Below are 15,055 nucleotides of genomic sequence, written 5' to 3'. Positions count from 1 at the left end.
GTGTACCACTTGTCTCTATTTTTGCTTCACTACGTAAATACAACCGTATGTATACAAATAAATTTGAAAAAAAAAGCCAAGGAAAAGAAAAGGGAAGCGCTGGTGGCCTAGCGGTAAGAGCGTGCGACTTGCAATCCGGAGGTCGCGAGTTCAAACCCCGGCTCGTACCAATGAGTTTTTTTTGACCCTAAAATAAACAATTTGAACTTATAACTACTATACATTTACTTTATACAAGCGTTTTTATGGTTTACGGTTCAACTCTATTGTGGTGGACCGCTATGTATTTTTTTATACAATAAACTTATCACATGTTTTACCCACAAAATATAGCCAAGTGAGTAAAACCCAGCGAGCTTTATGCAATTGACTGTTTGAGCTAATATTGTACAAACTGTTCGGGATTGGGAACTTTTCAGTTGCCGGCTAAAGTCAATTTTGCGGTCTTTGAAACAGATTTTCTTTCAACAAGTGGTCTTTATTTTCACTAGACTATTTTCAACATTGCAATAAAACAAAGTTTGGAAATAAAAGATCAAGGATTTTATTATAATTTGTTGGTTATGTAGCTACAGTGTGGGCAGGTATGGGCCAAATTCGTTTGACAGTTGACAATATCAAAATTTATTGTGTGTGCTACTTCTTAGGGAAGAACTACATCTTGTAATCTTAATACACCCAGGGAGATAAAATATAAATAAATATAATAATGATTGAAATAAATTAATAATTCGCATTTACTGTGATCATTTATGTCATTTCCCAATGATAAATGATAATTAATCCTAAGCCATTTATCTGAAGATAACAAAAAAAACTGTCTAGGTAGGTGTTTATCTGAAGACAAAATAAAACCAATTGTGATTATTGATGGAATAAGATTAAGGAGTATTATAAATACTATTTATTTAAGAAGGGATCCTTATGCTTCCTTCCTTTAAAGATGAAATCTACAAATCTTTATAAAAAATGAATAAATAAAATACTTATATAATTTACTAAAATCGGTAAATAGGTAAACAAACAGATAAAATTTATCAAATGTCTTTATTACCCAAATTTTGTATGGCTTTCCAAAGCAAATAATTTCGAAACTGTAATCCTAATTTATGATTACAAAACCGCCATGATTATGAACAGATAAACGATAAAAGTATGTCGCTGTTTCATCACTGCTGTTAATTTACAAGATATAACAAAACTCCTAGCATAACTGCGAACGACCCTTGAATGGAAGAAGCCGAATTGAAGTAGCCCAAAGCGCGTCCTTCCCTTATTAAGGCTAGTACTGAATCCCAGATTTCTTCGTTGTTTGGTAAAATTTGCTCGGCAGGCAGGAGATGGCCGTATTCACCTCGGTCTCGTAATTCGTAGATGTATGTAAGAGGGATACGTAGTTTTTCTTTTACCCAATCTACACTAGTTCCGGTTGCTTCATCTAAAAGAAAATAAGTTACAATCACAAAATATTTGAAATAGATACCGTAAAATGGGGTGAGTAGGCGCAAAACTGACATTCAAACCTCAATAACATTTTATTTTTACATATGTAAACTGAATGGTGTATATAATAAGTGTTCCGGACGTTTGTATTTTAGTTTTTATCTTATTTTGGGTAGTTCCATTTCATAACTTTGACGATAAAGAGGAAAACCCACCTCACCCCGTAGTGCCTCGTATTTGGGGTGAGAGGGCTTTTCATACAAAGGTGATTTTGGAAGAAAGTTGGATCGATTTTTTTTTATTATGCGTATTACTATAGCTCCATTTTAAATTGGAATACATTATTTTTGTAGCAGTAGCCTTTACATCCCTTCTCACCCCCCTCTCAAACCTTCTCTCCCCGTTCATAACCCACCTCTCCCCGCGAAACCTACTCACCCCATTTTACGGTACTTACACTTTTATTGGCGACCGTACTTCCTGTTTCTAACCATGTTTGGTTAGCTATGAAATATATAGCACTTTTTACTGTTCCGTACAAAACTTTGTTCATGGATCACTTCTGGGATCACTTCGGTCTTTCAAATCAGTTAAATGCGTTTTTTAAATGTCCAGATGAAAGAAAATATGGAAGAAAACTCATAAGAAAATATGGTAACGAAGCAAAGTTACTTACAAATAACTTCAGCCACATTTCCAGCTACATATGGCGTTCCGTAACGTACTGTCAGCGATCCTATTGCTCTTCTGGCAATTTTCACCTGTACAAAATTCAATTTCTTAAAACCAAAAGTAACTAAAATATAACTTTACTGGCTTAAAATAAAGTAAAAATTCAAATGGTGGTTTAGTTTGCGTTGCATCTAGATTTCAGAATCACGTCTAATTATAGGGATAACTACAGTAAGTAGGTACGACGAAAAGTACCTATACTGTCACATTTGTACATACGCTGCAAGTATTCACTTACAAATAAAATTATAAATTAAAATATTACCGAATCTTCATAATTGTCCAACGGTTCAGTTGTATTTCCGTAAGGGACCATAACCATTTGTCCCGAAGAATGAAAACTGATATACATTTCCATATTATCTGCAACGCTTTCTATATAGGTGGCCAAAGTGCTTGCTTCAGGCTCGGAGAACGGTCCAGCGCCGGCATAATTGTTGCTGCTAGGATCGTCGCTAGAACTTTTAACTGCAAAAAAATTTACATAAATTGTTTATTAAAATATATATACTTGTCACTCGTTAATATTTTCCTTAAAGAAGTAAATAAAGAGAGACTAAGGTAAAATTGATTTTTTTAATGTAACATTCACACGTGATTTAGCATGTATATTTTTTGCGAATACTAGGGGCGAGTAGGGGCAAAACTGACATTCAAACCTCGATAACATTTTATTTTTTACATATGCAACCTGAATGGTGTATATAATAAGTGTTACGGACGTTTGTATATTAGTTTTTATTTTATTTTCGGTAGTTCCATTTCATAACTTTGACGATAAACAGGAAATCCCACCTTACCCCGTAGTCCCTCGTAATTGGGGTGAGATGGGATTTCATACAAAGGTGATTTTGGAAGATTGTTGAATCGATTTTTTATTATTATGAGTATTCCATTTTAAATTGGAATACATTATTTTTGTAGCAGTAGCCTTAAAATTCTATCTCACCCCCCCTTTCATCTCTTCTCTCCCCATTCAAAACCAAACTCTCCCGCGAACCCTACTCACCCCATTTTACGGTACTTACAATTTTATCAGAAATTACACATTTTTTTTCGACACATTTTTTTTTCTTTTTGCTTTACATAATGTGCATTTATATAGATTTTAGAAATTGAATAGATGTAACACTTACGCATCCAATTGCTGTCCCAATTCCTATTTAAATCAATACCAAATTCAGTTCCAACGGGACGCCTGTTCTTACGCCACAGCCTGAACTAAAACATAAACAAAATATTCCAATCGTCACTGTGACAAAACAATCAATTGAAAAAGTTATTTATACTTTAATCAAAAGCTTACGTCTGTCCAAGTCCAAACATATCCATCAGGATTAGTGCAGGGAAATATGTACCAGTCAAAATCTCTGGCAGCAGCTTGAGCTTCAGGGTCCTCACTGTACAAAAGCTGAGTAATAATGTAGTTGACTGTTGCGTAAGATATCCATTCTCTAGCATGTATGCCTCCTTCAATAAATATACTCTTTCTACCACTTCCGTGTGAAATTTTAACTCCTTTAATTTCTCTTCCTTCATAGGACTCTCCTCCATTGATTATTGAAACAATATCACTGTTGGCAGCAGCAATGTCATCGAGCCAAGTGTATATGTCATTTAAAGGAAAGTACGCATCCCAAGTCATAGATTGGACATTGCGTTGGATATATTTACCGTGTTTCTCGTTGTCAATTACCCTGTTAACAGATGTTTTTAGGTTAACAACAAATACATTTAATACATTTGTAAATTTCTCTTCTTGAGAGTCAGGCAAACATGCATAATGTTGCATTAAGAATCATCAGTATTTTACTTACGTTTGTATATTTTCAATGGTAACTTCTGCGTCAATGTTATTTGCTTTTAATATATCATCAAACGTTTTTCTGTACCCAGGTGATGTAACCACACTCACCATTTCATTCACACTCACTGGATCTTCGAAAAAATCTAATTGAGGGTTAGATAGCATTGAATTCAGTATTTCGAGTTCCTCGACGGTACTCGGGGTTACCCTATATAGGGCATAATTGGTGAAATTAAACTTTTCACTATTCGCATAGCTACTTAGTAAAACCAATGTGGCCAGTAGTTTCAACATATTGTTCTGGAAAACAAAGCACTTTTTGTTACTAAAATTCATGTAAAATCCAGCACAACAAATAATTTATTTCAAAGTACCTAATGAAAATAAAATAGATCAATTATTTAATATAAAGGTACTTACTCCTTTGTAAAATGTCCATGTACTAAAATAATATTTCCATTGAACCTTATTCTATAAAACTATTATCAAATAAGTCTTATCTTTATGGTTATGGTTTTACTGCTATATTTTGTTGTTTATTTGTTCTTACTGATAATTAATACTAATCATAAATTACCTTCAGATATCAAAATTAAAAGTGCATGAGGCAATAGAGTTCAATAGAAATGGCAAATAATATAAGGCCAATACGGGTAAGTGTGGCTGGCCTTCACATTGGGCCTTTTTACACGTTTAATAGTATTTATAGCGAGATCATACATCTCCCACTAAACGCAAGTAGCCTCCAATGGGTTGGGGCCTCCCAATGTGAAGGCCAGTCACACTTAACCCTTATGCCACACTTACCAGTATTGACCTTAAGAAACATCACTACATAGTATAAAACAACGTCGCTTCCCGCTGTCTGTCTGTCTGTATGTATGCTTAGATCTTTAAAACTACGCAACGGATTTTGATGCGGTTTTTTTTAATAGACAGAGTGATTCAAGAGGAAGGTTTATGTATAATTTGTTAACCCGTGCGAAGCTAGTAGTCGCTAGTAGGTAGGTGAGGGTGGGGAGGGTCGATCCCTAGGGGACACTTGGTAAACTTCATTTTTAATCAAACCAAACGAGATACAATTTTTTGCGCTGGTAACACTCATTCATTCGTTCCTAACTTCACGTTCTGTCATGGCACTGTATCGGAAAAGTCAGTGGTTCAAAAATGGCGGACGGTGAAAGATTTTCTGCGTACTATATTCAATTTTCGGTAAGCTTTAACTGGATTTATTTTATAATATGAGATGGAAATGATGTTAGCGAGTGTGCTTATCTTATTTGTTGTTTATTGAAGTGATGATTAACTTGGATTACATTGATATACGCGAACACATGTTTCGAGTACGGCACGTTTTATAATCTTACTATGTATGGGGAGACTTTGTCTTTTTCTTCAGGGGAGATATGATTCCGGGATCATGTCACCCCCAAAGCGATCAAGTATACAGTGTAATAAATTTACTTACAAAATGATTCATAGAGCTATCATAAATATTTTCTTTTCTTTAGTAAATCATGCCGCGAAAGTACGACCAGAGAAACACTAATTTAAACTTTCAAGGTTTTTGACTCATTATTGTTTATTAAAACGGAATTTAATGGCGTATAATTCAGTTTTTAATTATACAACCGACTCCGAGAACGGAATTATCCCCGTGGCCTTTGAAAAGACTGACTAAAGTTTACATCAACATTTTACGAACTACCCGTACTTGGTCTTTTTTATCAAGTTAAACGTTTTACACACAGGGGATGTTACTCGGTTGACAAAAAACACTTATAACGATATTTGGTTTTCAACCGGCGATATTTGTTTTTATGGATGAAATGCTATTTCAATGGCTTTCCGACCTTATGTACTATAGAACCGACGGTCGATAGAAAGGATTTTAGGATTATGGAGCTCAAACACCGTCCTCGAAACGTGAGCAGTAAATTTCTAAACTTATTTATTATAGTAAACAATAACGACCAGTGATGGGTAAAAAAATTAAAATTGCTGTAGGTATCTGACGCTAAAAATACCTTCATAAGAACTTTAAAAAAATTAGCTTGTTACAAGAAATTTTATGTTAATAACTTAGATTTTTGTTTTTTTTTGGTACAAAAATTGATTCCCTATTTTATGTTGTTTTATGGATAATACGATTACATTGTTTTTTTTAAGTATAAGATTATGGATTAATATGTGTTTGATATCTTCATATATAGATTTTCTGTAGATAAAGTGAATAAATTAATGTAGATACTACCCTCGAAATATGACATTGCCGCTTAAAATCTTTTTACCAAGTGTCCCCAAATCTGGAAGACTTGATCCCTTCGGCTTAGACATCTGATTACCGGAAATACAACTTCAAAGCATGGAAGATGCAATATATATATGTTTGCTGTGTATTTTACAAATTATAGATGCATTGCTAATAGCGATCCGAGTTATATAATCAATGAGAATCTGGTATGGGGAGACATGGTAAAAATATGTTTACCATGTGTCTCAAGAACCAGGGTCACTTGATCCCCCTAGGATCAAGGCTCCCGACCAGGGGTAAACAAGTCTCCCTTACATAGGGGACACATGGTAAAAGTCAACAGTATGGGTATTCATTAAATAATGATCTCATTTATTGCACAAATCTGTTCTAATTGAAACTATTAATGAAGAGATAAATTCTGAGTCGTATGGTCTATAAAGTTTTTCAATACTACAAATAGTTAAGAAAATGTATGCTAAAAACAAAAGGGGTGATCAACCCTCCCCAGTTTCCCCTATTATAACAGATTTTCTTTTGACATAAAACTTAAAATAATTACTTAAGTTGTTTTCACTAAAATGTCATTAAGTCACGTATATGTTTTCAATAAATTGGTGTAATATAATGGATGATAAGATCATGGATAATTTGTTTGTTTACATTAATCACAATTGGGTACTTTCCTCTACTTAAAATAAGTTATTTCACACCGTGCACGAAATAAAGCACCAGATAATTATTAGAATAACATAGATAGCAGTTATTTTTAAACATAATTTCTATTTAATAAATCGGATGGAAGTATAAAAGCGGCCAAGTGCGAGTCGGACTCGCCCATGAAGGGTTCCGTATTTAGGGGATTTATGACGTATTAAAAAAAAACTATTTAGTAGATCTCGTTCAAACCAATTTTCGGTGGAAGTTTGCATGGTAATGTACATCATATATTTTTTTAGTTTTATCATTCTCTTAACCACTTTGGAAGTATCTCGCGCAAACTATTCAGTTTAGAAAAAAATGATATTATAAACCTCAATATCATTTTTGAAGACCTATCCAAACCCCACACGTATGGGTTTGAGGAAAAAAATTTTTTTTTTCTATTTTTGTATGAAAATCTTAATGCGGTTCACAGAATACATCTACTTACCAAGTTTCAACAGTATAGTTCTTACAGTTTCGGAAAAAAGTGGCTGTGACATACGGACGGACAGACCGACAGACAGACAGACAGACAGACAGACATGACGAATCCATAAGGGTTCCGTTTTTTGCCATTTGGCTACGGAACCCTAAAAAGTAGGTGATTTGACTGTGACGTCACTACACACGTTTTCATATAAGTTCCATATAAGCAAATCTTTTTGACAGTTCTAAAAAAGAAGCTGATTTGACTAGTAGGAAAGTAGCCAATTTCAATTAAACTACTAGATCTCGTTCAAACCAATTTTCGGTGCAAGTTTGCATGGTAATGTACATCATATATTTTTTTTAGTTTTATCATTCTCTTAACCACTTTGGAAGTGTCTCTCGCGCAAACTATTCAGTTTGGAAAAAAATGATATTATAAACCTCAATATCATTTTTGAAGACCTATCCAAACCCCACACGTATGGGTTTGAGGAAAAAAAATATTTTTTTCTATTTTTGTATGAAAATCTTAATGCGGTTCACAGAATACATCTACTTACCAAGTTTCAACAGTATAGTTCTTACAGTTTCGGAAAAAAGTGGCTGTGACATACGGACGGACAGACCGACAGACAGACAGACAGACAGACAGACAGACAGACAGACATGACGAATCCATAAGGGTTCCGTTTTTTGCCATTTGGCTACGGAACCCTAAAAAGTAGGTGATTTGACTGTGACGTCACTACACACGTTTTCATATAAGTTCCATATAAGCAAATCTTTTTGACAGTTCTAAAAAAGAAGCTGATTTGACTAGTAGGAAAGTAGCCAATTTCAATTAAACTACTAGATCTCGTTCAAACCAATTTTCGGTGCAAGTTTGCATGGTAATGTACATCATATATTTTTTTTAGTTTTATCATTCTCTTAACCACTTTGGAAGTGTCTCTCGCGCAAACTATTCAGTTTGGAAAAAAATGATATTATAAACCTCAATATCATTTTTGAAGACCTATCGAAACCCCACACGTATGGGTTTGAGGAAAAAAATATTTTTTTTCTATATTTGTATGAAAATCTTAATGCGGTTCACAGAATACATCTACTTACCAAGTTTCAACAGTATAGTTCTTACAGTTTCGGAAAAAAGTGGCTGTGACATACGGACGGACAGACAGACAGACAGACAGACATGACGAACCCATAACGGTTCCGTTTTTTTCCATTTGGCTACGGAACCCTAAAAAGTAGGTGATTTGACTGTGACGTCACTACACACGTTTTCATATAAGTTCCATATAAGCAAATCTTTTTGACAGTTCTAAAACAGAAGCTGATTTGACTAGTAGGAAAGTAGCCAATTTCAATTAAACTACACTTAAAATCTAATTCATGTAAACTGAAATATACAGCTGTATTCGAACAATAAGATACATCAAATATGAGATATTGAAGTATAAGTTTAATAAGTTTTAGTTATTTTAAGTGTAGTTCGTTTTAGTTTTATACCACTTATTATATAATAAATGAGTTTTTGATTAAAATATTGAAACGATATGGATCGGATATGTCAGTGTCAAACAAGTGTCAAAAGTGACGTTTCTTCAAACAAAAACGTCACTTTTGACACTTGTTTGACACTGACGTATCCGATCCATATCATTTCAATATCTAATATTTGACGTATGTTATTTTTCGAATACGGCTGTCAATTTTAAGCATAACTAACAGATGAAATTTTGTTGCGTCTAAGTGTGTGACTAATTGACTATAAATAATTATTCTATGGGAGTGACAAATATTGATAACTTGCAAACGACGTAAAAATGTCTACTCTAAAAGAGCAGGTTTTTTAATAAAAATGAGATTTTTAAAAGTATGGTAATAAAAACTCAAACAATCTGTTAAAAATAATTTATTACTTCTTATAACAGCTTAAAGCACATTGATAAATCTCGCCTCTCTGATGATGGCTATGACTGCGTCGTAGGTTTCCTCGCAGGAAGGCAACACCTGCACGACGGGCAATACGTGGCCCCAACCGATGTTGTCCCTCAGCAAGAAGGTGGCTGCTACTGGTGGCCTGAACCTGTATTTGGCCCAGTCGACGAGGACGCCCGTTGCTCCGTCTGAAAAAAAAAACAATGAAAGGTTAACGTACTAGTGCTCGACGTGCTAATGCCCAATAGATGGCATCCTGCTGTCACCTCTATTGACAGTGACTTAAGTTTCAAGATGACATGTACTGGGACTGCGTCGAGCACCAGTACGTTTACCTTAAGCATCCATACCGAATAGGTAAGTGTATACATGATTAAATTTTTGGTCAATAACGCACAAACCTACCGATTTCTGCGATTTTCCTATTCTATTACTTAATTCAAATCTGAAAATCTTGAAGGTATTTTTTATACCATAATTTTGTGATAAACGTTATTATGACCTTACATTATAAGTGTCTTACCATGGACTGTAGCGGAGTTTCCAACCAAATATTGAGTGTCATGTTTCACAGCTAATGAACCCATTGCTCGGCGTCCGATAGTAATCTAAGAATAAAAATAAGAATAATGTATTTATAATAAAATAGGTAGGCAATCACAAAGGTGTCCGGTAAGCACCAAACTAGGCTGAGCCTGTATCTTGGGGCTTACAAAAGAGTAGGTAACATACGGTAACTAAACCTAATTAAAATAATGTGTGAAAGAGGGTGATAAGGTGTATGCTTTTAGGGTGTGAATATGTGTGTGTGTGTATGTGTGTGTGTGTGTGTGTGAAAGGTGTGGGAGAGCGAGTAAGGACTAGATGATGACAGACCTAAACATAAGAACGTATTATATTTTCCGTATCATTGTAGGATAGGGTCACAAACCATTTTTTGAGTTTAGATTTAACATTTGATAAAGTACATGTTGTTAGATCGATAATTTTGCAAACAGAGTTATATATAAATGGGTGCATATGGGGAGCAAACCTCTTGGCGTGAGATGTATGGACAGCAGGTACCGGGACTCTATATATGCGTCTGCTCATAATGAGCTCTCTTACCGGTAAATTTGTAATACTTTTATGAACTCTACACACTGCGCTGAAAATAAATAATTGTCTAACTCTGAGGATCCCCGATTCATTATACAGCAAGTCGGTAGGAAATCTAAAAGGTTTTCTTAGCATGACTTTGATGACAGCATGTTGCGCACGCTCTAGTTCTAGGAGTGCCGTCTTACCTGCGCTGCCCCAGACTGCAATACAATATTGTATAACAGATTGGCACAGGGCATGGTAGACAACGCGAAGGACACTTAGAGGTGAACAGTCCCGCAGCCGTTTCACTAAATAAATGAGTTTTCTCACTTTTTTGGATAGACCAGTCGAGTGTTGTTTAAAAGGTGTTCATCAACGATAAGGCCCAGATACTTGACGGTGTAGCATCTACTTATGGACCCACATGAGCAGTTTAAGTTATTTGTGTCACAGTAATGTAACTTTAAGTGGTATGTGAGCGGAGCAGAGGAGACTGATGTCTTTGAGACTGGGATGTGATAGCTTTTGTTCATGTTTAGAGTGAGAAGATTGTGATCCAACCATTTCGATACTAATGACAGTCCTGTCTCAGCTGACAAGTATGTTTCCTCCCAAGTATTACCACTAAAAAGAGCTACGGTGTCATCAGCATAGCAGATGAATTCTGAGTTTGGGATAGTGGTTTGAAGAAGGTCATTAATGTATGTAATAATCTGCAATCATATTTAATGTAACTCGTAGTAAAAAACATATGACACTCTTAAACAATTGAAAATACATACATATATGAGATGTCGTAAAAGAAAGCACGACATGGTCTTCTAACGGCTGTAGCTGGATTTAAAGGATGACTCACGCTAGACTCGGCCGGGCCCAGGCCGAGGCGTCAGACATGTCATTTTTTATGACGGCTAATCGGTGATCACGTGGTGCTTTCCATAGAAAACGAAGCGCCGGAAACTCCGTGCCGGCCCCGGCCCGGCCTAGCGTGAATAATCCTTAAAGGAACATCTTTAGCTTTCACGCCTCCAGACTCCATAACGTCTTGACCACCAGCCTCGGAAGTCACTGCGATTGTGGAAGGACGATGCTCGAGTATTGTGCAATCTTATAATCTTAGCCTAACTTTAAGCACATAATGTTTTTTCTACAATACACAATCAAAGTATACTGCAGTACCTATATCTAGATAATTGTAACAGCGACATTTCGTTTTGCTAACCATATCATCGTAGTTGTCCAATGGCTCTGTGGTGTGTGCGTAAGGTATGACCAGTCTTTGTCCAAATCCCCTGAAGGACAAAACTGCGGCCAAATTGTGACCAATAGATTCTATGTATCTGGAGAGCGCACGCGTCTCTGGTTCGGAAAACGGACCAATACCGATGAAGCTGGCTTCTGCTGGGCTGAAGCTGCCACCGCGAACTGAAATAAATTAACCACCTAATAAGTAGTTAAACGTAATTCGCACGAAAACATGAAAATAATTATGACCACCAGTACCCACCTGGATTTCTTAGCATTTTCCTAGTTACATTATAAAGAGTTCTTCCGTATCGGAAGCATTTAAGTTTATATACCTATCCAATTCATAGGGATGGTATTAGATTTTGGTGGTTGCAAGATAAAAACAATCTATTTTGGTTATGGAACATTAAAAATAACTTACCTCCCCACTGAGAGTTCCAATTCCTTGTAAGATCAACTCCAATCTGGTTGCCGCTTTGAGGTCTTCGGTTTTTAGTCCATAATCTGACCTGCGCGATACAAATATCAGTTATTTATTTATAAGTACAGATTTTTTACAATTTAATTTCATAAAATTACGTTCAATTACAAATTATTGGCTCGTTTAATAACGAATGTCCTTTTTTGCTGATTTGATAACTCGCGACTAAAACGCCTGTAAAACAGCTGATATTTTCTTACACTGTTATCAGAGAATTCAAAACCATCAGGGTTGACACTAGGGAATATATGCCACTCGTAGTCCTGTGAAGCAGCCAAGGCAGCAGGGTCATCACCACGAACTAGCTGGTCCACAATGTAGCAGACTACGGTGGGAGACAGCCAATCGGCTCCGATCTGACCGGCTTCGAGGAAGAATGCTGGTCGGTTGGAGTTTCGGGCTATTTTGATGCCGGTTATGTTTCTTCCTGGAATGTAAATGACAGGTAAGTATGTTGAATTACTTTTGAAATTAAATACAGGTAGGTACGCATATTAACTAACTAGTCCAACAAAGTGGGCCAAAGTTGTAATGAAGATCGCAGGGAACCGTTGAATGAATAGAATGCTCGTCCTGTGATGATTTCCAGGGAAGACGTTTTGTTCAGCAGTACGTCTTTCTGCAGATAATTCTTTACGATTACACTTTTTTGGTTTGGTTAACATATAAAGTAAAATCATCCAGATCAAACCATAGGTACATAAAATTAATAATATTGATAGTATAAATGTCCAGTGGGTGCTCTCGAAAATTATGTTGGACCGGTTTTGGGCGATGTTTAATTAGGATCCTTTACTTTCGGGTACAAAAAGGACCTTTTCTATCTATCTGTGTATCCTTTCACTTTACTGGTCATAAAACTGATGTAATCCATACCTTCATGTGAAGTTCCAGCAGTGACCAAAGTAACGATGTTACTGTGCTGCTCCACAAGGTGTTGGAACCAGTTATTGATGTTCTCAAGAGTGTGGTAGCCATCGAAATGCATTACAGGCTCACGTATTACACGAGGACTGCGTTTATTTCTGCTATGCACTTGAGCGTCGATGGCTCTGTAAGAGAAGCAGAATTTCAGAAATGTTTTGTTTGAACGTAGATTGTTTGTGTAAATGTGTACTCTCTCTAATATGATTTGTGGTAATCTTATTCAAAAAGAAGTATGAAGTTTCAGGAAACGCATCTTAATCATTTAGTTAAATAGGTCTAATCTAATTACATTACAAACATATTGGTAAACATACACAGACATACCTATAAAATCCTACAAACATTGAACGGGAGAAAAATATGATGTTTTAGTGATACTTAAAGCGATATATATTTTTAAGTACGAAATAATTATGAAAGCACCCTTAGATCCCACAAATCCTTCATAGAATGTTTCTGTTAAACCAATCGATTAGAATTAATAATAAAAACCCTAAAAAGAACATTCAGACGTATGCACAAACTGTCACAAATCTCATCTCGTATAATTAAAATTAAAATACATAAATTAATAAAAAGTACATATATATTCGTCTACTAGGAATACTTAAAAAAAATACTTACTCTTGAATATTATCATGCATAACCTCGTTATGAATGTTCATTTGCGTCAAGGAAAGTTTTAATTCATCCTTCTTCTCAGGCGGGGCCACAACACTCACATATTCTCCCACTCTAGTAGGAGACTTCCAGAAATCCAATTCCTTGTCATTGTATTCCAAATCCTTAAGAAACTGAACCTGATGCTCATTCTGAGGAATTATCTTGTACAACGCGTAGCCATCGTACCGAAACTTTTCAGCACAGCTCAAACCACAAATTAAGCTTAATAAAACTAAATTCAACAACATTGTTTAAAGTGCCACTGAACTTATCAACAATGTTAAATGAACTAGATTTTAAAACTAACGTTAATCCGATTTTATTAAATTAACTTTTGTATAGCGTTGTAGAAACACTTTGTTAACAGACATAAATGTGAAATTGCATTAAATGGTCTGCTTTTGATGTCTGGGCACTGTAGTATCTAATCGATGTTTTATCACTAATCTAAATAGATTGAGCATTCTTGTTATGGAATTATCAGAAAATCTGCGATAAGAGAGTAAATGTATTAAGTCCAATTTCCCTACATGTTTATACACTAATAACTAGAGTTAGACCAAGCGATTTTGATAGCACAGACTGCGCAAGTGTTATTTAAACGTCATAATTTCATAGAAGTTAGTTTAAAATAACACCTGCACAGTCTAAGCTATCAAAATCGCTGCTAACTTAGCTTGCTCTAACTCTTTTTTTTCTGCACTTGTAAACAACAAATCATAAAATCAGACCACTCCTAATATTAATCTGACCGTAAATCTCTACTGGCAAATGCACAGGCCATTATTTCTCATTCCAACTCCCACTACAAGTATAATCGGAAACTGGAAGGCTATTTCCGTCGCATAATAAATCCGCTAATGAGCAGTCGCAATTATAATAAAGATGACCGTCGCGCGTAGCCACAATGACAATTTGTTGTGAGCAGAAGACCGCGAATTCGGAAGATTGATCGTTCGAGCATAGCCGTTTCAAAACAGTAAGGTGAACGAAAGGTTATTATTTGACTCGAATTCCATTTTTTTGTGATATAGGAGGCAAACGAGTAGACGAATCGCCTGATGGTAAGCGATTACCGTCACCCATGGACACCTGCAAAACTAGAAGGGTTGTAAGTGCGTTGCTGACATTTAAGATAAGATAAGATAACGTTTATTTGCGTGAATGTAATTAACAGATGTTAAATAGTTTTTATAGGTCACGACATAATTCAGCCGAATAACGGCATGCAAATATTACAGCCTTAAATACTAATTATCAAGCTTATAAATCATACCATCAAACTATCCATCAAGAATTATCATTAGCATTTGGAAAGTTCACATAAAATAACAACAAT

General features: G+C 35.5%; 2 protein-coding genes across 2 annotated transcripts; both read right to left on the bottom strand.

Annotated features, from left to right (window-relative positions):
* Positions 1 to 1,153: 1,153 nt before the first annotated feature.
* LOC134655659 (zinc carboxypeptidase-like) lies at positions 1,154 to 4,288 on the bottom strand. Its single transcript, XM_063511097.1, has 6 exons — positions 3,993 to 4,288; positions 3,482 to 3,872; positions 3,312 to 3,396; positions 2,441 to 2,643; positions 2,120 to 2,204; positions 1,154 to 1,438 (listed from the first exon to the last, which is right to left on the bottom strand). The coding sequence occupies exons 1-6, from the start codon at positions 4,274 to 4,276 to the stop codon at positions 1,179 to 1,181; spliced, it is 1,308 nt and encodes a 435-aa protein (XP_063367167.1). The 5' UTR covers positions 4,277 to 4,288; the 3' UTR covers positions 1,154 to 1,178.
* A 5,012-nt stretch (positions 4,289 to 9,300) lies between these two features.
* On the bottom strand, positions 9,301 to 14,072 carry LOC134655668 (zinc carboxypeptidase-like). Its single transcript, XM_063511106.1, has 7 exons — positions 13,678 to 14,072; positions 13,003 to 13,178; positions 12,327 to 12,553; positions 12,067 to 12,154; positions 11,620 to 11,822; positions 9,838 to 9,922; positions 9,301 to 9,502 (listed from the first exon to the last, which is right to left on the bottom strand). Exons 1-7 carry the CDS (start codon positions 13,962 to 13,964, stop codon positions 9,309 to 9,311), a joined length of 1,260 nt encoding a protein of 419 aa, XP_063367176.1. The 5' UTR covers positions 13,965 to 14,072; the 3' UTR covers positions 9,301 to 9,308.
* Between the last annotated feature and the right edge of the window lie 983 nt (positions 14,073 to 15,055).

Source organism: Cydia amplana, chromosome 17 (genome assembly GCF_948474715.1).
Source record: "Cydia amplana chromosome 17, ilCydAmpl1.1, whole genome shotgun sequence".
Classification (NCBI taxonomy): Eukaryota; Metazoa; Arthropoda; class Insecta; order Lepidoptera; family Tortricidae; genus Cydia; species Cydia amplana.
The sequence above is the reverse complement of the archived record's forward strand: the minus strand, read 5'-3'. Positions and strand labels throughout refer to the sequence as shown.

Excerpts from the sequence above, each read along its gene's own strand:
- LOC134655659 (XM_063511097.1), bottom strand. The coding sequence starts at position 4,276 with ATGTTGAAACTACTGGCCACATTGGTTTTACTAAGTAGCTATGCGAAT. Across the intron at positions 3,397-3,481 it reads ATGTTTGGACTTGGACAGAC|TTCAGGCTGTGGCGTAAGAA; the intron begins GTAAGCTTTTGA and ends TTTATGTTTTAG. Across the intron at positions 1,439-2,119 it reads AAATGTGGCTGAAGTTATTT|ATGAAGCAACCGGAACTAGT; the intron begins GTAAGTAACTTT and ends ATTTTCTTTTAG.
- LOC134655668 (XM_063511106.1), bottom strand. The coding sequence starts at position 13,964 with ATGTTGTTGAATTTAGTTTTATTAAGCTTAATTTGTGGTTTGAGCTGT. Across the intron at positions 12,155-12,326 it reads TTGAATTCTCTGATAACAGT|GTCAGATTATGGACTAAAAA; the intron begins GTAAGAAAATAT and ends TGTATCGCGCAG. Across the intron at positions 11,823-12,066 it reads TTGGAACTCTCAGTGGGGAG|TTCGCGGTGGCAGCTTCAGC; the intron begins GTAAGTTATTTT and ends AATTTATTTCAG.